Raw genomic sequence first — 24,313 nt, 5'->3', positions numbered from 1 at the left:
ATATTGTTTTAAATCCTCACCGAAGGATGTGTTTGATTTATTATTTATTTATTTACGGATTTATTTATTTTTAGACAGAGAGGAAGGGAGAGAGAAAGAGAAACATCGATGTGAGAGACAAACATCAATGGGTTGCCTCGTGCATGTATTCCAACTGGGGATCAAAGCCACAACCCAGGTATGTGCTCTGACTGGGGACTGAACCTGCAGTCTTTTGGTGTACAGGGTGATGCTCCAACCAACTGAGCTTCCTGGGCTCTAAACGTTTTTTAAGTACGCTCTGACCGTGCAGGAATTGGGTGGAATCTTGGGGGTGACTACGCCTGGGGCATGGATAGGAGAGGATTTAGAGTTGGGGGTTTTGGTCACCTCCATGGGACAGACGCTTCCCTCCTGGGATGAGGGCCTCATGGCTGTCTCCTGTCTTCCAGGGCTAGCTTCTTTCCAGGTGGGGAGACCAGGTGTGAAAATCAAATTGCATCATGCAAGTCCCATTGGAAAGCTTGCTGATAACTTCTACCCAGTTCACTTTTTTTTAATAGAGGTAGGAAGAGTCAAAACTGTTTTTTATGGTCCTAGCCGGTCTGGCTCAGTGGATAGAGCATCAACCCGAGGACTAAAGGTCTTGGCTTTGATTCCGGTCAAGGGTTGCAGGGTCGATCCCTGGCCCCAGTCAGGGCACGGGCAGGAGGCAACCAATCAATGTGTCTCTCTCACATGGATGTTTCTCTCTCTGTCTTTTGCCTTCCCTTCCAGTACTCTAAAAATCAATAGAAAAATATCTTCGTTGAGGATTAACAAATGAAATGAAATGAAATAAAATGAAATGAAATGAAATGAAATGAAATGAAATGAAATGAAATGAAAACTGGTTTTTATGGACTGAAGCTGAACCTCTGTTCCCAGAGGATGTTTTCCGGCCCTAGGCCCCAAGCTGGGGTCTGGAGTGACATATACATGGGTGGTTCAATCTCTCTAAATCTTAGTTTCCATCTTATGAAATGAAGGGAGTGGACCAAAAGCTCCTCAGGGACCTACTGGCCACAGGGCTTTGCGGGCGGATTGTGGGAAGATTCTAATGTCACATGATGCTAAGTGTTCAGGGGGAGGTTCTATAGCCCTGGGGTTTGGCTGGATGGAACCAGAGACGCCCACTCCCCGATTTACACTACCTTCTTTTATTTGTAATAAGTGGAACTCCCCTCCCCATCACGGTCAAGACCCCACAGGCGGCTGTGGTCACAGGATGACAGCCATCTACATACAGTGGGGTGGCATGGGGGTGGGTGGGTGGGTGGGTATAACTCCTGCCATCAGGACTATAGCGTGACAGACCAGCAGGAAATCTCTGTTCCCGGGGTCCCCTCTTGGTAATCCAGCTTGAGCTCTCTGGGATGGATAGACAGACAGACAGACAGGTGGTTAGCAAATCTCAGGTGTGGTGGGAAGAGAGGGAGAGAGCTGGGGACGGGCAAGTGGAAGGCGGAGTTTCAGGGCCCCTTAGGATTCCCTCCAGCACAGGCTGACAAGGCCCTGTCACCCAAGGGCACCCAGTTGTCCAGGGTCCAGGGCTCTGAGACTTCAGGGAGTTTGCTAATGCCCCCAACTCACCCTTAGTGATCTCTGGCTGGGGTGTTTTCTGTGGGTCTGAGTTGACCATTTTTGTGGGGTCACACTGAGGGCTGGGTCAGACATGTCTAAAGCATCAACCTTTCACCTGACTATCTCTAGTTCCCAGGCACGGACAGGGGAGTGGAGGCCCCCGGGGACATTCTCTCAGCCTCCCAGTCCACACCCGTGGCCTGTTTGTGTGGAGTCACCTGGTGGCATCGAAGTCAAACCCACGAGCCCTCAGTGTTCGCTTGCTGTCATCTGTTGTGTCTGGGGGGCCCCAGAGCACGCCCTGGTAAAAGCGGCCTGAGAGACAAAGGGTGGTCAGTGAGGGATGAAGACATGGGGACTGGGAGACACACGGCACTGCCTGTTCCCAGGCAGAGGTGGAACGAGGATGCCCTGATCCAGGGTCATGGGCAGCATACCAAGGATCCCGTCGACGTGGCTGGAGAAGCGGTCAGTGTCCCGCAGAAGCAGCCGAAGCCCCTCCCCAGGGCCTTCCCAGGACAGCAGGCCGATGGTCACTTTGTCTGGGCTGCTGAGCAGCAGGAGCCCCGCCTTGTCCATGGTCATCGTGAGGCTGTGGGGAAATGTAGGCTCCTGAGAGCAAGGTAGGCATGCAGACACCCTCAGGGGACCCTGGCAGTTGGGGTGGCATGGGTGGGGGAATCCCTGTGGTGGCCTTGGGTGGGAAGTCCATTACATATTCTGAGCTTCAGTTTTCTCCTTAGCAACTGGGACCATAGTTAATTTAATAATATCTGGTGATCCCAGCATTTATAAAACAAAGTAACGGTTCCTTTCCCTCTGTTTTCTTAGATTTGGTTCCCCACAAATCCGTTTGATAAGATTCCGGGGGTATCAGACACACTCTGCCGGAGACACTTTCCCTTGATGATCAGTGTTTACTTGTATGTTTAACATGTAGAAGGGCAAGTCTCTTCTGATTCTATCCCCTTCTTTTTTCCTAAAATAATCTCTGACAGGCTTACCTTTTTTGTTTTCGTAGGAATGTTAAGCTCCTTCGAGCAGGTTGAACAAGACCCTGCTGGTACTCTGAGGTTACCTTAAAGGGACCTGCACTAAGTTTCCACTGTCTCCACGAGACTTGCTACAGGAGGTGTGGTCTGATTTTCTGCACGGAATCTTCTGCAGCTCGTGAACGTGTGTGGACCCTGTCACTATGATTAGGAGGAGTTCTTTATTCCACCTTCTGGTGCGCATGTAGTTATCAGACACCAGGAAAGTTTCAGACCTTTTATGAAATGGGGAGATTTTCAGGTGAGCCCTCAGGTTTGCCAGGTGCTCACTCACTTGTCAGGTGGAAACCAGTCTCTACTGAGGGGCTCAGTTAGAGGGATGGACGAGGCTCTTTGTACTGAGCACAGGCTGGGACCAGGAGGGCAGTGCTCCCCGAGGGCCTGAGCCTCGGCCCCGCTCCAGGCCCCTCGTGACTTCTGCACCCAGAGAGCTGCCTCTGGAAGGCTCGATGGTCAGCCAGCCCCACCCAGAGAGGTCGCCACCCACCTCCGTGACCTGCCAGCTGCCAGGTGTTGGACGGACAGTCTCTCTTCCTCAGAGCGTCAGGAGTATGCTAAGAGTGACTTTCCTAACCTCCCCCTGGTGCAGTGCCTTCCAAGTCCTCACTGTTGTCATCATTCCCTCAGCACGTAGACAGCTGCCCTCCGGCATGCCCCGTGGGCACCATCCCTTCTAAAGAGCCAAGTGCTCCCTGTCACATTCCCTCATTGGGTCTCCCCTTAGCCTCCACCTCAGGCTTGGGGTGATTCTCCCCAGGTCTGAGTGAGGAAACTGAGGCTAAGAGGGTCTAAGCAGCCTGCCCAGGGTAACACATGATTAGCAGCAGTGTGGCTCCAACCCACATTGTCCCCTGCACGGGAGAGTGACCTGGGTTAGGTATGGCCATGCTGGGGGGCAAGCCCACATCTGGTCCCTCTGGAGTCCCAGGCCACCCACTGCATATGTGGTGGCCAGTGAAAGGTCTGTGGGGGGGATGTATGAGATCAAGGGTAGTGCTCAGGGGCATGACCGTGTGTGAGCAGCCAGGTCCCCGGAACAACCGCTGGTGCCCCCCGGAGAAAGAGGTATGGCTCTGCCCAACCGGTGGGGGTGGCCCACTGCATAGGACTCATGCCCAGCCCAAGCACTTCATCCCCAAGCCTGTGGCCTCAGGCCACCGGTCAGCACTGTCACTGGCTAACGTAGCCTCAGAGGTCACTGCTGGTACCCAGGCTGAGGCTTACCCAGGCATCACCACGAATAGCGTCTCCTTCCATTTGTACTCAGAGCTTCTTCGGCCCCTAGTCACTACCACGTGCTCAGGGGACACGTGGACCTGCATCTGGGGATTCTTGAAAGTCACCTCAATCCATGAGAACTGGGCCTTCTCCATCTTATACTCCCCAGTCACCTCGAGACCTGAGAGAGCCGGGAGCAGAGGTCAGAGGCATGGCCCGGCTGGGCACTGGCCTGCACAGGAGGCGCTCTCTGATTATGTCCCCCGGAACTGTCCTTCACCAGCCCCCGCCTCACTGCCCTGTCCCCAGCATTCCCTCACACTGGACTCTGGTTTCCACGATCTTTTCTCTCATCCCTTGGTTGCATTTGACTTTGAAAGGGCCACAATCCTCAGTGATGGACACTTTCAGATGAGCCCTCAGAGAAGGGAGATCGTGTCTGAAGTCCCGGAACCTTTAGAAAGCGCTGTAATGAGCCTGGCCCTGAGCTAGGTGCCATGGGCCAAGAGTGAGTTGGAAAATCAGCGGTCCCCACCCTCATGGAGCAAACAGCCTCTAGGCCTGGTGTGTGGAGGTGGGAGACCGTGTGTGAGCATCCCTGAGTGCTGTACGTCTCCACTTCAGACTTCACACCTCAGCTCAACCAGTATGACCCTTCTGGGGGGTGGGGAGCAGGTGTGGTCAGCACCCCTCCCTCCTCTTGCCATTCCTCTCCTCCATACTCTCTAAGGTCCCACTACTATCTTTCAGGGCTCTGGGCTTCTGCCAACCTCTGCCTCTCCCTAGTAAACCCCCACTTGTCTGCCAAGGCCCAGTCACTCCTGTGTGACCCCGTGCAGCCTCATATGCCCCTCAAACAGCCCTGGCCTCCCCTCTGGGCTTTTGCCTCTAGGTCGCTTTGGGCACTGCCTGCAGAGGGTTTCTCTGGAAGGTGACTGGTCAGGCCTCACCTTGGTCAGGGTCTGAGAGCAGGAGTAATAAAGGCTCCGGGGTGCGCTTGATGTCCACGCAGAGCTGGTCCCCGCTCTGCCCAGGCAGAGGCAGGATGACGGTGGGAGCCTGGATGGGGGCTGGGGCAGCAGATGCGGTTGCTGGGGCAGGTAGAACATTCTGGAGGGCAATGATGGGAAGCGGGGCTGAGAGGGGCTAGCAACTTACCTGGTGGTGGGGCTGTTGGGCTTGTTTCTGAAAGAAAAAGTCTTTGTTTAGCCATCCCCTTCCTCGGAGCTGGGGCAGGGGGAATGGAAGGATGGAACAGTGTATGGGTGTGGCCAGGTTTCCTTCTCCACTTCAACATTGAGAAACCATGTAACAGGTTCCTAGAGATCCCCAAGGCTCTCCCATCCCAGGGTCTTCCTGCTCTAGGACCATCGTCCACTTCAGGGAATCTGGTCTGGGGCCCTACCTTCCATTGTTTCATCCAGGTAACCATCCAGTATAGTGGGACCAACAGAGAAGGAAGATGCTAGTACAGGATTGGCTAGAAACGGAAAGGGAGAAGGCAGTCAGGATTCAGAGCAATCAGCACACCAGCCAGCCATCACTGCCACCTGCCACCCGCCAAGCTCCAGCCCTGCGACCCCTGCCCCACATACACCCAACCTAGGAGAGCACACTTTAGGAAAAACACTGAGGAGACAGGGTCCAGCCGGTGTTGCGGCTGGGTCTCAACCAGCCTGGGGATCAAAACAGCTCATGGGGCCACTCATGGCTTTGGGAATGGTGGAAGCCTTGCCTTTCCAGAAGGTTCCATGCTGAGCCAGCCTCCAGAGTGTAATGAGTCTGGTTCAGTGAAAATAAATGACACAATACTTCATGTCAAGCCCCACAGCAACTGTCCCTGGTCTGTGCCCAGCCCTGTGCAGGGTGCTTGCTCTCATCCAACTCTACAGGCAGGCTTCCCTATCCCCTTGAGGAAATGAGGTCACAAAGTGGCTTACCTTTCCTGCTGGGTAGCCTCGGATCTGGATCCAATTGATAGAATGGATAAAGATAATTAGAAGGAACAGGAAATTTAGGTGATACCACTGTCTTGCTGGGCAGGTCATGAACTCGAGCGTACAGGGAAACTCCAGCTTTAGAAAAGTTGACACCTGCAGTCTTTACTCAAGCGGAGTCATGGGTTCCCATAACCAGGGTTCTGGGACCCACCCCGGGAGACAGATGTAGGGAGGGCAGATGGCTCCCTCCCCCACCCACCACTCTGAGAGCCTCTCCCCCTACAGCCAGGAGAATCTCAAAGCTGGGAAAGGAACCCTTCTTGAACTCCTCCCTGCTGGGATATCAGTCACTTCAAACGACCTTGTCCTCTGAAGTCTCTTCTGCCCCTAACAAAAGGTCCTGCATGGCTGCCTCCTAATCAGACGCACCCGAACTGAGTCCCAGCCCAGCCACCAGCCAGGTGAGCCAAGCAAGCCACTCACCCACAGTCAGGGCAGAGCCCAGCCTGTGGCCAGGGTCAAGGTTCTGTCAGTCTCCCCTCCCACTACCTCTCCTCCTTTGCTACCTGGTAATATGGGCCCTGCGTGTCCCATGGCTCGATGTCTGAAGACAATGCGACCTGGAAATCAGAGAGACCTGGGTGTGCATCCAGCTGGATGGGGACTGTGCCCCTAGCACCCAGGACAGCCAATATCTGAACGAACAGGTGACTAAAGCACCAACGTGCTCGGGCAGACAATGCCCCCTCCTGGCAGCAGGCTGGGCTGGAGAGGCCTTGGCCAGCAACTTTGTGGGACTGAGGTGCCAGGTCCTGTATCAGCCACCTGTCACCAACACCAGCATTTGAAGGTATTAGACCCTTACCTGAGGGAACCTTTTCTGGATAAAACAAAAAGAGAAGAGAGAGAAACAGAGTGAGAGAGGGAGAGAGAGAGATACTATCGGGGTAGTTTTAATACATTTGAAGTGCTTATTTAACGTTGCTTCCCAACCACAGCACTACATAGGTGCAGTGCATTGGGGAGGGTTGGGAGACCTGGCCTCATTTTCCTCATCAGTGAAATGGGATGCATCTCCTGGGAGTCCTGGGAGTCTGTGTGGCAGGGTTAGGGTCTTGGTCAGGATGTGGGGGAGGGGCTGGGAGATGACTGGGTCCAAACTCTGCTGCCAGAGGCTAGGAGCCCACTCTCACACCCACCATTTTCCACGGGCTTCTCAGCAACTTGAGACTGTTCTTGGCCTTCCGGTTTGGTGACCACCATGGATGTGAGCGGGGTGACAAAGCTATAGTTGAGCGACAAGCCCAGAGCTTGGGTCTCCAGGGCCTGCTTATCAGCATCGGACACGGAAACCCTGCAGGTAGAGAGCACAGAGGCCCAGCAGGTCCCTGGATGCCTAGCTCCATTCTCCCTCCCTTCCAGACCCTTGGGGGTGAGGGGCGGGCTCCCTACTGGGAGAGTCTGGAGCTCAGACACCACACCATGACCCCCCTCTCTCCATACCTAGGAGGTGCCCAGGCCACCTGTGCTGTCCCACCCATGAGGACCTCGGGAAGGCATTGAGGCCGTGTGTGGCCGCCCCAGCAGGCCCTTGGGGGTGCAGGCCACCCACATTCGCTCCAGCAGTTGATGGATGGTCAGGTACGCCCAGAGTCTCTCCATGAAGCCGTGGAAGATGTACTTGGGCTTTTGGAACTCCTCTTCCTGCTTTGCCACCTGGGACTCCATTTGGAAGGTGATGTTCTCCGTGGGCTGGAAAGAGGGGCCCAGCCAGGCGGCAGCAGTGAGGGCCTGACACCCGCACCTGGCCTGGCGCATCCCAGCCTAGTTGAGACTGGGCAGGTCCCCTGGATTGGCTGTGAAGACTGCATTCCCTTGGAGTAGGTGGGGAGCAGGGAGGGAGTTTAGGGGTGTAAGGGGCTCAGCCACAGAGCCTCCAAGGATGAGAAGGAGGTGGAGAGAAAGGTAGAAACTGTTACAGGTGCAAAGCCAGGAACTCAGATCAGGTGCAGCTTTTGGGAAGAAGGAAAATGAGGATGGGATCTGGACCCCAGGCCAGTGCAGAAGCAGCATCAAATGCAGTTTAAAGCAGAAAGGGTCCCAAGACGGCCCACCCCAAAGATGGAGACTCTGGGGACAGAGATACAAGTGCCTTCCCCAGCAGTCATGGCAGAGTTGGAAAGAGAACTCAGGCTTTGATAGGATTTGGAGCCCCATGTACCCCATTAAGCTGCCCCTTGACCAGGCTTGTGCCCTCTGCTGGGACCAGGCACTGTCCAGTGGTGACAGCGAGGCATGTGCCCAAGTTTCAGGTGGACTGCTGCTTCCTTTCTCGGAGTGCGGCCTTCTGGTCTCAGGCTGACCTGGCCAGCAGCCTGGGACAAGGGGCCTGCGGGCAGAGGAACTCTAGCCTTTCCTGTCACAATTCCCCGGCGGCCAAAAGCCTTTGCGATGTGGATCAGACCCCACCCCAGCTGTTGGAGACGCCCTCCTCTGTTTCTCACCAGAGCCAGGCCACTCACACCTTTGTCACGTGCAGGCCACCTGCACAAATGCCCTATCCACCTGCACAGCTACCTATTCGATGTTTTCCTTAAGTGAACTTTAAATAGACTAACACTCTCCACTTGGCCTCGTCCCCAGCAATATGACCAGGGAAGTCCTAGGGGTTGGAGTTACATTTCTCAGAAGATACATTAGGATAAATACGTAATTGCTCAAACAATGACATGTGTGACTCCCCCTAGTCACCCTGGTTCCGCACGTTGGGAAGTCCCAGCCTCCAGGATAACACCAGCAGCTAACATGTGTGGAATGTTTACCCTGGGCCAGATGTTAATCCCCACGGCAGTCTCACAAGGTGGTAAGATGACCGATTCTCATTTTCACACAGAAGGAAACGGAGGCACAGGGAGATTAGGTGAAATCCCCAGGCCTCACCCCTCGGAGGTGGCAAAGAGGGGGTGGGAGCCAGGCTTCTGGTCACCTGTATGCACTGCTCATTGTGACACGTGCTACTTCTCTGAGACTCAGCCCTGGTCCCAGCGTGTCCGCCTGCCATGCATGCCTGAAACATTCCTCCATCACTTCACCATCTGGCCTCTGCCACCTCCTAGTCATCCCGCAGTCGCAGCTGAGTCCTGTCCAGGAAGTCCTCCGGGATCTCTAGGCCAGGTTGTGGCTCCCGGGCTGCTCCCCTAAGTCCCTGGGTTCATCCTCTCAGAAACACCCCAGCTTCTAGGTCTTTCCTTGTTTGTGTGACGATTTACCCAATGTCTCTCCCACGAGGGCAGTATCCCTAGGGCCTAGGAAAGTTGTGGCTCAGAGCAGGTGCTCACATTCTCTTTGTGGAATGAGGGGTCCCCTGCGGCACAGAGGCAGGGAGAACTGGGCAAGCAGAGGGCACCATGTGGTGAGCTGGGGTGAGTGTTGCCTGGGCGGCAATGGGCCTAAGGGCAAGTTGGACCTCAGTCTGCTCATCTGTGAAGTGGGAGCAGCCCTCCCTGCCTGATTGCAATCTCAGAGGGCTGGTGGAGGACAGAGGGCATGTCAAACCCAGTGCCCTAGGGCACAGCAGCAGCAACACAGACTGACTATGGAGTGCCTACCACGTGCAGGCAAGATCAGGTGCTCTCAGGAGAATCAAGATACTATCTCATTGAATCCTCTCCACCAGCCATGCAGTGGGGACTGAGGTCATCCATGGTGGCAGGGGGCACTTTGTAACTTGCCCAAGGTCAGTCGGCTGGAGTCTGACAGGACTGTAGTTTGAACCTAGCCCCTCTGAATGCCTACTGCAGCCACCCTTCCACGCCAGGATGGCTGGTCACACTCACCAGCTGCCCGCGGACTTTAGCTGAGAGACCCTCAGGGCTCTGGGCCCGGAGCTTCCCAGCCACTACCATCTCGGAGCCCTTGAAGAACAGCCGGAAGTTGTCCTGCGTGACCTCCTCCACGGCATTGCTTGGGTACTCGAAGGTCACTGCGGTCAGCAGGGGGTTGGCCACCTCCTGGTAGAAGTCCTGCAGAGTGGGGGGTGTCACGAGGGCCGGGCAGGGTCATCCCTGACTCACCCAGCCCTCAGGGGTAGGCTGGCACCTGCAGCTGCAGGGCGGAGTCCGAGTCCTCGTAGATGCGCCGAGCCAGGCCACCGTTGTCCAGCGCCAGCTTCTCCAGGAAGGCATAGCTGACATCGAAGCCAAAGCCCAGGCAGAAGAGGCTGTACTGACCGCCTATGGCCTCCTGCACATTCTTCTGGATCTTCGTGGGGTTGGTCTCGCCTGGACCCAGCGTTTTGGGGCAGGGGTGAGAAAACAAGGATTTGCTCAGGGGATATTTTTGGAATCTCAGAGCCAGAGAGGCCTCAGGGACCCCTCGCTTCCCCAGGTCCCACAGCAAGCCAGGATGCAGCCCCAGCGATGCCCCCTGAGCAGTGTGCCCTGGAGTTGCGCTCTGCCCTCACCCACAGTGGGGTCGCCATCGGTGAGGAGGAGGAAGAGGGAGACGCTCCCTGAGGGCAGCTGCTCCTCCCGGGTGGCTGTGTCCAGCAGCTGCACGGCCATCAGCATCGCATCGTTGATATTGGTTCCTGAGGGGCACACACTCTCAGGATGCGTCTCAGGCGGGGCTCGTGCCCGGAAGCCCCACCCTGCAGGGCTGCCCTGGTGCTCACCTCCCTGGGCCTTGATGCTGTTAGCGTATTTCTTGGCCTCCTCCACGTTCTGGGTCGAAGCTGGCACCAGCGATGGTTTCCACTGGGTTGCTTCCCTGCTGAAGCTAATGAGGTTGAAGTGGTCTTCGGGCCTGAGGTCCTCCAGGATCTTGATGAGGGCTTCCCGAGTCTGGTCAGGGCAAGGGGAAACAAGGTGGGTGTCTCAGGGGGACCTTCATGTGCCCTTGGGCTGCACCCCCAGGCCCACACCTGCAGTGGGAACATGGTGAATGCTCCAGGGTCAGGACCAGCTCTGACCTCGGTCTCTGGAAACCTCCACCCAGGAAGATGGAGTAGGCAGGGTCTGCCTGCTAGACCAGAGCTGACGGTGTGAGGCCTCTGAGAGTTTACAGGCCCTGCCCTGGGCTATGGTACCCACCTGCCGGATTTTCGTGCCCATCATGGAGCCACTCGTGTCAATGACAAAGATCACATTCTTGGGTATCATGGACAGACCCTCTGGGGCAAAGTAGTGCACAAAGTAGCCATTCTCGATCTATGACCAGAGTGAGACACACCCCAGCTGATGAGAGCTGCAGTCCTGCCCTGCCCTGCCCCACCGCACCTCCTTACTCCAAATCCCCGGGTCCCCATCCTCTCTTCATTGTAAGCTCCTCTGTCACAGTCCCCCTGCTAACCTCCCCAAGTCCTCGCCATCTTTTTTAAAAAATCTTTATTATTGAAAGTATTACAGAAGTCCGCCTTATCTCCCCAGTGACCTCTTCTAGTCTGCCATCCCCCTCCAGTCCTTCACCACCCTCTTGTCTGTGTCCATGGGTTGTGCACATATGTATACAAGTCCTTTGGTTGGTCTGTGCCCACTCACCACCCCCCTCCGCATTCCTCACCATGTCTTAGGACTCCATCAGTCTACTCTTTTGCTAAAACCTTCCCTGCTATGCATGACCCACTAGAACTCTACTCCACTTTGCTTCCTATTTGTTTGAATACCTGAGGCAGTTTAGAGGTAATAAACCTTCTATAGCAGATGAAACTTTTCTGCCTCCGAAAGGGAATTCTTTCAGAGACAGCAAAACTAAACTGCGTGTTTTCTAACTGTTGCCCTTGGTGCACACCGACCGGCAGGAGCAGTTTTTTTGCCTTTTCTTCTACAACAGCCAGGCTCAGGCTCCTGAGGATGGATGGATTTCCTGGTTATTCTGCTCTCCCCTGGAGCCCACGCACCTGAATGGAGCCTCCAGAGAGGGTGCGGTTCACATCATAGCGGATGATGAGGTTGCCATCCACAACTGTGTCCTGTTGCTCTGCAGACTTCTGTTGCTGGGAGAGCGTGGGCTTGAATCGGATGTGAGCCTGGAGGGACGACACACTGGGCTGATGTCGGGGGAGCAGCGAGGCCACGCTCACACCCCTCACCCCATTGAGAATCGCCCAGGATGAGAATTCCACCTTATGTCAAATGCCAGGGATCTCTCTCTCAGGCTGGGCTGTAAAGTGGCCGGCCTCAGTACAGCGGATGGGTGTGAGCGAGGAGCCTCTGCTCCGGAGCCTTGCCAGCAGAGCCTGGGCTGAGGATGTGTGCGATCCAGCCTCCGCCTTTCCCCCTGGTCCTGGGACCCTCATGTCAGTGTCCTCTCCCAGGCGCCCCCTAACCGCAGGTTCAAACCAGCACCCGCAGTCCTCCTCTAGGCCTTCCCCTTCTCATCTGCCACATGTCAGCGCAGACACAGAGACCTCAGAAGCCCGCCAGCTGAGAGATTCTGCCCAATTGTCCCGCTCTCTGGAGATCCAGGCTCATCGGGCTGGCCTGAAGACAGGCCCCTCGGTACCCGCACCTCCACCCACTGTGGCAGGCCCACCTTGGTCTGGTTCTGTGAGATGGTGAGGGCGTCTGCAAGCTCATTGGTCATGAAGGTGCTCTCTGTCTCCAGAAAGCTGATGCCCTGAGGCTCAAAGATGTGAATGTCCATCTGCAAGGAAGAAATGGGTCACTGGGTTAGCCAGGAGCCAGGGCTGGGCCTCACAGGAGGCAGAGGGGGCAGGGGGGCCACCCTCAGCAGCACAGGGTCCTCTAGGAGGCCTCCTGGGAGGAGGCAGTTCCAGGTACCTGCAGGTGCTTGACCAGCTGCCGGGGCTGGACTTTCAGCAGCAGCTCATATACTCCCAGACGCCGCTTGAGCAACTCCTCGTACACCAGCTCGAAGGTGACCTTGGCAGAGGGAGCCACGCTGACCGATACCTGGAACTGCTCCATCTTTCTCCCAGTGGCCCTGGGGGAGGAGGGCATCAGGCCTGCCCCTCCAGACCAGGTAGGGTATGGACACTGGAGGCAGAAGCAGAACTAAAGGCAGGGGCAACTTCTGCCCCACCCCCACTGGGGTCTCCCACACCCCCTTGGGCTCACTTGACGAGGCCAGCGCTCTCCCCCCTGGCCACGGCCGCACTGTACTGCTTCTGGGCTGCATCCTTCTGCTTGATGTTCCCTGGGTACGTCACACCGTCGATGATCCTGGGGCAGGAGGGTGTGTGCTGTGGAGAGCCTGGTGCTGGGGCTGGGGGGGCCTCTCCAATCCCACCTCCTCCAGGGAGCCTCTCTGGGACTTGCTGTGCCTCCTGATAGAGTGACTCCTACCTTTACCAGACTTCACCCCTGTTTATTATGCACCTACTGTGTACAAGACTGTGCAGGACTCTGGGTAAGGGCTGGCAGCCTCTGCAAGGTGTGCCAGGCCTCTGTCTACCCTGAGGCATGCACAATGTAAGTGAACATTCATTTTACTGAACGGACAGGAGAGGAAGGTTGCAGAGGAGGCAGGGCTGAGCTAAGTCCTGGCCTCTCTTTACCCTTCCGCTCTGGCCCCACATCCAATTGCCCCCTCCACCTCATAGACTGTCCCAGAGGAACCTGTGGACCACTAGCACGTGCTTTATGAGCTGCGCTTGCACCCAGCCCTGTGCCCAGATGTGGGGCAGGCTGAGGAGGAGGGAGAGGCCAGGCTCCCAGGCCAGTGGGAGATACAGGGCTAAAAGGCTTTGAACCCTCTTCCCACCAGCACAGGGCAGGGAGGATTGCAGAGGTGGGTGGAGGGAGGGGTGAAAGGAGGAAGGGATGGAGGGACACATGGAATATGGATGGAGGGCGGGAGGGATGGATATGGAGGAAAAGATAGAAGGAGGGAGGAAGAGTTGGAGGAATGAAAAGGAGGAGGAAAGGAGTGGTGGATGGGTGGAACATCTCTGAGAATAAGTTCCTGATAAAGCCTCTGGTTCCCTGTGCTGCCTGCAGGTGGAGTGCACACATCTCACGTCAGTAGGGGGTCCTCTCTCCCTGAGGGACATGCGGGGAGGGGATGGCAGTGCTGGATGGGGAGGGGACGTGGAGGCGCGCGGGAAGGCACCTACATGGAGAAGTTGGTGATGAAGGCTTTCTTGGGCAGCTCCATCTGGAAGGTGGCCTCCTGCATGGAATCCGCTCTGTTGACCACCCTGCTGGTGATGACCGTGTGGGCAAACCGGGAGGAGACCCTGGAGTCCACAGTGAGGCTGTAGATGTCGATGGCATTCTGGACCAGTGAAGGAAAAGGGGAACTGCTTCAACGCCAGCCATGCTTGGAGCAATGCTCTTCAAGAGCCGGCCGTGACCTAGGTCCCAAACCAAGACCTGGCTCTATCCCCACTGAGCGATGGATGCCTCAGGCAAAACCCCATGAGGCATTTCACATGTGGATCTTCCTCTCAAATAAGAGGCAGTTCTGTGCTCCATTCCCCGCTCTACAGTGCCAGGTCAGGGACCAGTCTGTCAACACACAGGGGGTGGAAGGTGGAGCCTGAGCCCCAGTGTGTCAGGGAAGAGACTCTCACTTTTCCTGGCCCTGGTTGGGATCAGGAAGCTCTGAACAGTGTAAGGGCAGCAAACAAGTCCTTTGATTTCTGGCGACCAGAAATAGAGGAACACAGATCCTGCCAGTCGCCAACAAGGGCCTCCAGGAGGTAGGAGAATCGGAAGGAACCAGGGTCCAGTCTCTAAAAGCTGGGAACATTCTTTGCCCCCTTTCCCTGAAGCCGAGGGCCCCACCACACAGTTGCCTGCCTTGAGGCACTGATCCTGGCCCTGCAGAGACGGTCAGTCCCCACAGGTCACTGACCCAGGCACCTGCTCTTCGACGCAGGTCTAGGTTCGCATGTGCACACATGAGAAGCCTTACACATCTCCTGCCAGCCTGCATACGACACATTTGTGTACATGCCAGCTCTGTTCATCTGTACACGCAGCCTAGCAGAGTTGGGTGCCTGGCCGAGCGGCTTGTTACACACGTGAGTGTCTGATCTGTGCCAGGCACTGTACTAAGTACTTCATAGTGTTACAGGTTCCATCTTCACAACAAACCTCCAAATAGGGTCTATTATCACCCTGCTTCACTGATGAGGAAAGGGAGACAGGAAGCATCATTACCTTGAGGCCATTCAGCCAGGGAGAGAGCAAGCTGGACTCAGGATCCCCACTCCCACCCTCCCCCCACTGCTGGCCTCCAGGGGCAACTTGCTAACCTGCAATTCCTCACCTGGAACATGGGAATAGGATCACCCCTTCTAGCGAACAGGACGGGGGAGAAGGAGTGTCCATAAAGCCCTCGGGACATGCGTGGTGGGTGGTCAGCACCACTTTTTTGCATACACACAGATCCGTGCTCACTTGCTTGCTCACCCTCACACAGGCTCTCACTCATTCACCAGCTCATACACTCACACTTCGGTGCGCACACAGGTGCCCGGGGCACCTGCTACCTTTTGGGCACGGGTGGTCTGGAGGACAGCCAGCAGCGGCAGCAGGACCAGCACGATGCCACAGGCGTGGGCAGGGGCTGGGGGCTTCATTTGGGCTCCAGTGCCTGGCAGGCTGCTTCTGAATGTGAGAGACAGTGGGGAATGAATTAGTAACCTGCTTGCAGCTCCGCCCCTCCGGGGGCAGGTTCCAGAAAATTGGGATCTACAAGCCAAAACCTGCAGTGGACTCAGATAAGCTGGCCAACTGCGAATGTCCTGTGGACCTTGGCTGGGGGCAGATACATGCACAGTAAGTCCTCAGTGTCATCAGGATAGGTTCTTGGAAACAGCAACTTTAAGTGAAGTGATGTATACCTGAGAAACGAGTTCAGTTCCTGTGGCATATTTCTGGTCACAAAAACATCACCAACTTCTAAATAAAAATCCAAAATGTTGAAATCAGTGTGCACTATACATGTATTTAACAACGATTCATACAAACAAGTAAGATCATGCATTTCCAACTTGCTTATCCCAGTTTAGGGTTTTGAATGCCCAAAGCCTCTCCCAGCAGCTCAGGGTGTAAAAGGTGAGACCCCAACCTGGGATGGGACACTCCTCCATCGAAGGTCACACTTCCACACACCCACACTAGACTGGAATGATGGAGACACACCGGTTCATCTCACGTGCACATATTTGGGATGTGGGAGGAAACCATGGAGAAAACCACAAAGACATGGGGAGGCCATATAAACTCCACACAGTGGCCCTCACTAAGAATCGAGTTTTTCCTCACCAACATTGTAACCAAAAGAGGTTGAATAAAACATTATTCGAGGACCTGCTACACTGAGGAAAGGCAGGCTCAGGTGGGAGCTAGGTATGGGCATACCTTCAGAAAGGTCCAGAACCTGCCCAGGTCACCATTACCCTTTACACCAGTCAGTCCACCAAGCGCCCTGGGGCTTGGGGGCACAACTGGGAACCAGCCCACTCTCCATAAGCCCAGCCTGGAGGAAACAGAGGGATGGCTGGGAAGAGGAGGGCGGGGGCAGCTTCCGGGAGGCCAGGTTGGGGTGACTGGGCAGTGGGGCCCTATAGACCCTGAGCACTCCTTGGGGTGTCTGAGTGGGGCAAGATCTGCTGGGGTCAAGGCAGGGTGGATCTGCCTTATTTCTGGGGTGAGAGCGGCTGGCCCAGGAGACCCCTTCTCTCTCCTGGGGTCCCAGGCTGCTGTTCAGGCCCCATTAATCTAGCCAGGCTCTGGGTTCAACTCCAGCAAGGCCCCCAACACAAGACCTGCACTTTGGTAATACAAACCGAGAGCCAAAAAGATGCCACACGTTGTGGCCCAGAGGCCTCCCTCTGGGGAATTTACTGAACGTGTGGAACAAACAAGAAGGGACAGAGCTCCTAAAGGGGAGATTCAGTGTGCTGGCCTGTACACATGGATGACCTACATGGAGGTCAGTCATGCCAAGGGAGTCCATGAGTCACGGATTGAAGGAGAAAGGGCAGATGGCTGCTCGGTCAGCACACCAAGGCAGTGCCCCGTCAGGAGCCCGGACCCATGGAGGGTGGCCCCAGGGCCTGGGATAGGATTACCGATGACTTTAGATTTTCCTTTAATAAAGTTGAAAAGTTGAAATGCTTTTTATAAAACAACTAGAGGCCCGGTACACGAAATTCGTGCACGGGGGGGGGGGGGGGTGGTGTGGGCTATCCCTCAGCCCAGCCTGTACCCTCTCCAATCTGGGACCCCTCGAGGGATGTCTGACTGTCCATTTAGGCCCGAACCCACAATCAGACATCCCTCTCATAATCCAGGACTGCTGGCTCCCAACTGCTCGCCTGCTTGCCTTCCTGATTACCCGTAACCGCTTCTGCCTGCCAGCCTGATCACCCCTAACCACTCCCCTGCTAGCCTGATTGATTCCTAACTGCTTCCCTGCCAGCCTGTTTGCCCCAACTGCCTTCCCCTGAAGGCCTGGTCACCCCTAACTGCCCTCCCCTGCAGGCTTGGTCACCCCTAAATGCCCTTCCCTGCAGGCCTGGTACCCCCCAACTGCTCTCTCCTGCAGGCCTGGGTCCCCCACAACTGCCCTTCCCTGCAGACCCCGTCATCCCCAACATTCCTCCTCTTCCGGCTGGGTCACCCCTAACTGCCCTCCCCTGCAGGCTTGATTGCCCACAACTGCCCTCCCTTGCAGGCCTGGTCCTTCCCAACTGCCCTCCCTTGCTGGCCTGATGGCCCACAATTGCCCTCCCCTGCTGGCCATCCTGTGTCCACATGGGGTCAGGATCTTTGACCACATGTGGGCAGCCATCTTGTGTGTTGAAGTGATGGTCAATCTGCATATTACTCTTTTATTAGATAGGATAGAGGCCTGGTGCACGGGTGGGGGCCGGCTGGTTTGCCCTGAAGGGTGTCCCGGATCAGGGTGGGGGTTCCCTTGGGGCGTGGGGTGGCCTGGGCAAGGGGCCTGTGGTGGTTTGCAGGCCGGCCACGCCCCCCAGCGACCCAAGCAGAGGCCCTGGGATCTGGAATTTATTTATCTTCTACAATTGAAACTTTGTAGCCTGGAGCGGAGCCAAGCCTTCTGCTCGCTCTGTGGCAGCAGCCATTTCTGTTGGGATTTATTCATCTTCTATAATTGAAACTTTGTAGCATTCAGTGGAGGCCTGGGCTGGCAAGGGCAGGCGGAAAGCTTGGCTTCCTCCATTGCCGGGGAAACCCAAGCCTTCCTCCTGCTCTCTGTGGCTGCAGCCATCCTGGTTGGGTTTATTTGCATATTCCCTCCTGACTGGCTGGTGGGCGTAGCTGGTAGGTGTAGTGGAGGTACAGTCAATTTGCATATTACTCTTTTATTAGATAGGATTGGTTTTAGAGGAAGGGAGGGAGGGAGAGGGAGGGGGAGAGAGAGAGAAAGGAAGAGAGAAAGAGACATCGATGTGGGAGAGAAACATGTACTGGCTCCCTCCTGCAGGCTCCCACACCGGGGATTGAACCCACCACCTTTTGACGAGTCTCCAACCAAGTGAGCCATACCAGCCAGGGCTAATGTTGAAACGCTCTTAAAACAATTAGAAATGAAACAAATAAATAACACAGCTGGCGCGTGTCCCTGGTGGCTCGGGGAAAGCCTAGCCCCTGGGCCAGTGGCCACAGATGGGGTAAAGATGCTGCAGACAGTGTGTCCAGGTGCCACATCCCGAGCTGGGGAAGGAGGACTCCATGACACTAGCTCTGGGGAGAGAGAGGAGCAGTTATCTTGGGACCCTGGGCAGTGACTGGCTTGCAGAGGCCGGGAAAGGGGTCTCCTCCATCAGCCCTGCCTTGGCCAGCGGCAGTCGCATCTGGCCCTGGGGGAAGGGCAGTCTGGACTTCGGAGCTGTCTGTGGCTGCTCCCCTTCCTTCTGGGGACTCCTGCCAGAAGCCTCATCTCTGTGCGTAAGGGCTCCGCTCCCCCTTTGGCTCTGATACGATTGGCATTACACAGGGGACATACCGCCTTCTACACGCTGGGGGAAGAGCCTCCCCAAGGAGCCCAGTGAGCTGGCCCAGGCCCTGTCCCCACAGAAGGTCTGCTCCCTCAGCGCAGAGAGCACAGGCCCAGCCTGGAAACAGCTATATAAAGAGGCCAGGCTGGGCCGGGACGTGGGAAAGGCTCAGAGCAGCCAGCTCCACCTGCCCAGGGGACAGGCAGGGCTTCCCCACGGGCACAGCCCTGAGCCAAGCATGGGAGCCCAGGCCCTGCCAGTCCAGCCCTGGACGGTGCGTGGTCTTGCTGTCACAGCTGGACGAGCCTCTGTACTCCCTGAATCTGAGAGCTCCATGCACACAGGGGACACTGCGGCCTGAAGAGGAAAGGATCTCACACAAGCCCAGAACCCAGGATTCCCACGGCACAGGCAGAGCTGTGGGCGTGGCAAGGGGAGGCTCAGCTGGAGTTGGGAGATCGGGGAGTAGCTCAGGAAGCAGACTGCCACTGGCCACAGGAGCCTTGACGTGGCTTTGTCTTTGAGGGATGCGAGATGGTGAGGAGGCAGAACAAGGGTGCAGGGGGGCGGGGCCTGCAAGGTCCCTGGCTCTTGCAGAGCCTTGGGGTCCTTAGAAGCATCTCACTGGCTTCTGTGGAAGGCAGGGGGAGGGGGAGCCCAGGCCCCACCTACTTCACTCTGTACATGTGGCCTGGTTGGTGCAATGGGCCTCAGCTCAACTCTCCTGTCAAATACAAGGGGAAACTGAGTCTCAGAAGAGGAGAGGTGGTCTGAGGTCACACAGATCAGCACCAGATCTCCACACCCAAGGCTCTTTCTAGGATGGAGCAGTGGCAATAGCACCTCAGGTTCATCTAGGTCCCTCCCAAAGACATGGAAAGGTACAGAACATGCCCCACCCTGCACAAAGGGGCCATGCCAGTTCCAAACAACACTCTCCAAATGTCGGGGCTGCTTGGGCATCCTCTTTATTGGTGTTTCCCAGGGCCTGGTGCAGAGTGCCTGGGCTGAGGGGCCAGGACGAGGGGAGAGGGGCGGCAGTCCCAGAGGCAACAGGTGAGCAGGGGAGTGCTGGCATGAAAGAGTTCTTGGCAAAGACTCCTGTGTCTAGGTGTTTGCAGTACCCAGGGACGTGGCGTGGCGTGTACTTCTCAGCCAAAGACACTCTTGGCAGGCCCAGCTTTCGGCTTATCAAAGACGGTCTCAGTGCCGGTCCGGGTGCGGCTGAACACAGATGGTGCAGCAACGCCGGCTTGCTCTGCGGGCAGGATGGGGAGGTTCAGAGGCCCAGCCCAGCCTCCTGGCGAGGGAAAGCCTCTTTGTGGGGAGCCCCTGAGCTCTGGACTCTTAAGAGAAGACCCATAGGATCCCCCCATCCCACTTCCTCCTACTGACACACATCTGTATCCCCTCCCCCCCCATCCCCCTGAGAACACTCACCACACTCCTGCATGACCTGGTAGGTCTTGGACTTGATCGCCTGGTTCTTGGTCAGGTTCCCTCGGGCCCCCTTCAGGTCCTCCTCCTTCACAGGGGGGCGCTTCTTCTTGATGGGAGCTCCCTCAGGGCCAGCCTTGCAGAGACCAGAGCCTCCTTAGAACCCAGGCCTTCAGGCCGAGACCCGTTCCCACCTCTCCCTGCTCACTGAATTCTAGCCAGTCCAAGGCCCCATTCATCCAGGAAGCCTTCCAGATGATGCATCACCCCCTGACCCCCCAACCCCGAGTCTCTCTGTCCTTTCCCACAGACTGGGAGCTGTGGCCTCACACTGTCTGCCTGGCTGGCCAAGCTCGACCTTGGGCACAGTGGGCAACGGGGAAAGGCGCTCTCTTTGAGGCTGAATTACAGGCTTTCGGTGAAACCAAGACCTGCTCCCCGGGTGGTAGCAGGGGGTCCCTTAGGTTTGCCCCTCTCCTCCCAAATTGCCAGGATTTACCTTGCGGGCTCTGGGGTGGGAATGCGGTAGAGGAATCAGATGACCATGAAGTCACATTCCCGTCAGCATCTAGCCATGGAACAGACTGGTCTGTCTGTCCCTCCAGAGCTGGTTACACCCAGCCTCAGTTTCTACCCTCCCTCAACCCCAGTGTCAGAGAGTCTGAGGCCTTCCTCCTTCCTAAGCCCTAGGGTCAGGCGCAGACGCCCTGGTCCCTGAGCCTGGGCTGGGCTCCTGGGCCACACAGTATACCCTACACATCCTGCTGGAGACACCCGGCCCAGGGTATATCAACAGATCCAGCCTCACATGTGTACAAACACACGTGTACACACACACACACACACAGCTATAAACGTGCACAAACTGCCAGTCACACAAGCAGCTTCCGCACAAGATCTAGAAGTACACACAAGATCTAGAAGTACACACATTTTCCCTACCCCGCCCCCTAACAAGCCATGGACTGCCATAAAAACAAGCTGAACAGGGTCCCTCAGATAAGGTGGGCGGGGACTCTCCTCCCCAGCCCCCACCTACCAGGGGCTGCAGAGCTCCTATGTTTATGCCTGGAGCTCTGCTCAAGACACAGCTGCCAGAGATGACGGTGTCCAGCTTGTCCACCCCCACCCCCACTCCCCACTGCACCAACACGCCTGTGCTGGGCTCTCCTACCTGGGACATGGTGGGTGCTGAGTGAGAGCTGCTCCGAAGGCTCCTCTCTGGCAGCAGTAGCTGGTGGGAGAGATCTGGGTGCCCAGCCCTCTGGAGCTTATATAGTCCACTTGCCTGTCCTGGGAAGTCACTCCCCCTGCTCCGACCGGCTCCCCGACCCCGATGATTCAGGTCCACACAGCCACTGGCTTCAGAGTTTATTCTCGGAGATGATAGGGGATGGCTGGGCACTTCTGCCCAGGGGGCTGCAGCCCTGGTGACAGACAGCTGGGGAGCCTGCACCCTCAGAGACAGCTGCTCCACTTCCACGCGGGAGGTGCTGGGACGGGACTGGCAGCGACTTGTGTTTATAAATGTAGAAGCTGGAATGTGTGTGTGGCAGTAGGGTCTGTCCATCTGTGACAGCCCATCCCAGTGTGGGGGTGTTCCCGAGGAAGGGAAGGTCCGGAGCCAGGCTGACCGCTTTGAGCTTGTTTTTCTTTCTCTTCTACCCCTTCCTGGATTCCAGAGGAGAGACCCCTCCACCCCTGCATAGCAACAGGGCGGGCCTCCCGTCTGCCTCTCCGAGCTCTGCTCACTGCGAGCTCCCTGGGCCCTCACGGGGGAGCACAGGGCACCCCTGGTTCACGGGTGGAGACTGCGGCCACAGGAAGCCTGGGGAACTCTCCATCTGTGGCTCTGCTGTTGCCCCATCCTTTGTCTGGCTCCCAGAGCACGTTCAGCAAATGGATGAAGAGCGTAAAGGACCAGGAGGAAACTACCTTGTGGCTGAGGGTGAGCTGATGGCAGGAACGGCACTGAGCCTCCGAGACAAGGTCACCGAAGGGCCCCTGGCCTGAGGCACTCAGGCTGCCGAAGAGGTTGGGGACAGTGAAGCCCATTGCAGGCATTGACTGTGGAGGGAGGGGCAGGCCAAGGGCTCACGGGAGGGCCACTTAGTTCTCTGCTGCTAGTTCCTGATACCCGTCCCCGAGGGAATACCCAGCAGGACTCTAAGGCTGGGGTGGGGGTGGGCAGTATTGTGAGGTTATTTATACTCGAAGACTCCAAGCAGACGGGACCCAACCAGGCTGATATTTGGTCATCCCTCAAACCCCACCCAAATCCCCTCCTGCCTGGTCCTGACCGTGGAGGCCAAGGCGAAGACTGCCAGGCTCCATCTGAGACGAGTGCTGACATGAGGAATGCCTTTGGACAGCTATGGGCATAGACCCAGGCTCCTAACAGAGGCCAAGAGGCAGCGAGGGAAGACCCGGCCTGTGAGGGCCCACCTCCCCGGATGAGTGCTTCATCACTGCCCCCCCACCCCCACCCCCCCGCCAGCTGGCTCTGCCCAGGGAGACACCTGCCTTCTAGGCCCGTGGCCTCAGGGACAAGACTGTGGGATGCTCACTCTTCACACCCCATCTCCCAGCACCACTTGCTCCCCAGGGAAGCTTTTACTCACATTAGCAGGGAAGTGGAAATGGCGAGAGTATATTGGGGTTTTCTTCTCAGCAGATTTTGGTTCCCACATCTGCTCCGAGGTGATGTAAGGTCTGCTCTCACTGTTTCTTGGGGAGAACCTTCCAACCCACTGGGGAAATTTTCTTGACCCCACTAAGCTGTTTCAACTCAAGAGAACATACACCAACAGCCACAAAAGTGATGGTTTCTTTAAAAAAAAAATGTAATAAGACATCAAATTTTATTGTAAACCATTTTACAATGTAAGTACATCGTCTTCCCTTTCATTTAAAAAATGTGTTTTTGTGAATCGTAACACCACCGAGTAAACACCCCATTAGGCAGACAGTAGTAGTAGGCCATGGTTTGCTCACATAGGTCTGGCTTCTAATAAACTTCATGAAAAGAGAAACCAAGTTAAACCAACCTACCGCCCAGGAGCTCAAGGTGCCGACGACAGTTGGACCAGAGGTTCCCTCGCTGAGAACAAAGCCCTTCAGGCCACCAACATCGCACAGGGTAAAACAGAGTGCTCTCCCCTCCTAGTTGCAAGTGTGTGAAGCTCCTGAAAGCTGCCCTACACCCTACAAAGTGGCTGCCCTGGCTGGTGGGGCGTTCCCAGTGCCACCTATGCTGGCCCGAATGCAAGAAGGCCAGTGAACTGCAGTGTGGAGGGCAGAGTGGGGCCCCTTCAGAGGGGACTCTGGGCAGCAGCCATGGCCTACACTGCCAAGGGGAAGACACAACTTGGATTTGAGCCGTTATATATTTTCCATGTAGAGGTGTGATAGGCCAACCTTAACCCAGGACTCCCTGTTGCCAGGAAGGGGCGCAAGTTAAAGCGTGAGGCAGGCGGCCACCAGTGTGCCCGAGGGCGAGCCGATGGACCACAGACCTTTGCCTCGCAGGTCTGCAGCCACGGCTTCCTGGACCTCACCAGCACCCCTCCTTACATCCCCACACCCACGGGCAGCAAAAGGGAAGAAGGGCCACGATAATCTCTCCCTCCCATTCGGATATGGCAATTCCGCCGCATCAGGTGATTTCCATTTTCCATTTGTTACAAGAAACTTGTCAAGACCCTGACTTACAAGTCCCCATCATGGTTGTCTTGACCAAGGTCCAGATTTTGACAAATGAGATGGACGGTGGACAATATCCAGTCGGTGTCCTATGGTTTCTCAACAGTGATGTTTGGTATGTGGCTGAAGAGCTGCACCTCATAAGGCACCTTGGAGCAGGTGGTGAGGAAATGTGCCCAGGGAGGGAGGACAGCTCGGGAGGAAGTCCCGAAAGACCCTCTACGTCCGCTCTTCCCGGGCAGCTCCACAGAAAGCCCCCGTGACGCAGGACGCACTCCCAGAGAAATGATGTGTGCATGTGCGTGTGCATGTGTGTGCATGAGGCCACGCTGTCCAGGCCCACACAGTGCAAGGCCCTCTGCAGTCAGACACCATCCCCTAGTTAGCCAGCTACGCAGCTGCAGCTCCAAGACCAAAGCCCT

At 56.3% G+C, this 24,313-nt stretch overlaps 2 protein-coding genes across 3 annotated transcripts in view; both read right to left on the bottom strand.

Annotated features, from left to right (window-relative positions):
* Positions 1-858: 858 nt before the first annotated feature.
* On the bottom strand, positions 859-15,374 carry LOC308251834 (inter-alpha-trypsin inhibitor heavy chain H4-like). Its single transcript, XM_080675501.1, has 21 exons — positions 15,270-15,374; positions 13,887-14,047; positions 12,889-12,993; positions 12,592-12,754; positions 12,344-12,454; positions 11,709-11,837; positions 10,903-11,019; positions 10,485-10,653; positions 10,275-10,400; positions 9,911-10,092; positions 9,649-9,834; positions 7,425-7,564; positions 7,012-7,166; positions 5,813-5,965; positions 5,278-5,352; positions 5,031-5,057; positions 4,823-4,942; positions 3,879-4,053; positions 2,040-2,194; positions 1,821-1,917; positions 859-1,389 (listed from the first exon to the last, which is right to left on the bottom strand). The coding sequence occupies exons 1-21, from the start codon at positions 15,357-15,359 to the stop codon at positions 1,320-1,322; spliced, it is 2,706 nt and encodes a 901-aa protein (XP_080531627.1). The 5' UTR covers positions 15,360-15,374; the 3' UTR covers positions 859-1,319.
* Positions 15,375-19,698: 4,324 nt separating this feature from the next.
* LOC308252026 (store-operated calcium entry regulator STIMATE) overlaps positions 19,699-24,313 on the bottom strand; it is a 46,669-nt gene continuing 42,054 nt past the window's right edge. The window contains exons 1-3 of one of the 2 annotated variants that reach the window (XM_080675890.1): positions 21,364-21,671; positions 20,193-20,325; positions 19,699-20,010 (exon numbers count right to left, since the gene is read on the bottom strand). In XM_080675890.1, coding sequence (XP_080532016.1) covers positions 19,904-20,010; positions 20,193-20,325; positions 21,364-21,372 — 249 coding nt within the window. In that variant the 5' untranslated portion in view covers positions 21,373-21,671 and the 3' untranslated portion in view covers positions 19,699-19,903. Of the gene's footprint in view, positions 20,011-20,192; positions 20,326-21,363; positions 21,672-24,313 lie in introns of those variants that run through there. The other variant, XM_080675891.1, reaches the window with a different exon arrangement.

This window comes from Plecotus auritus, assembly GCF_963455305.1.
Source record: "Plecotus auritus genome assembly, chromosome: 6".
Taxonomy (NCBI): Eukaryota; Metazoa; Chordata; class Mammalia; order Chiroptera; family Vespertilionidae; genus Plecotus; species Plecotus auritus.
This window is presented reverse-complemented; position numbering and strand designations above follow the sequence as displayed.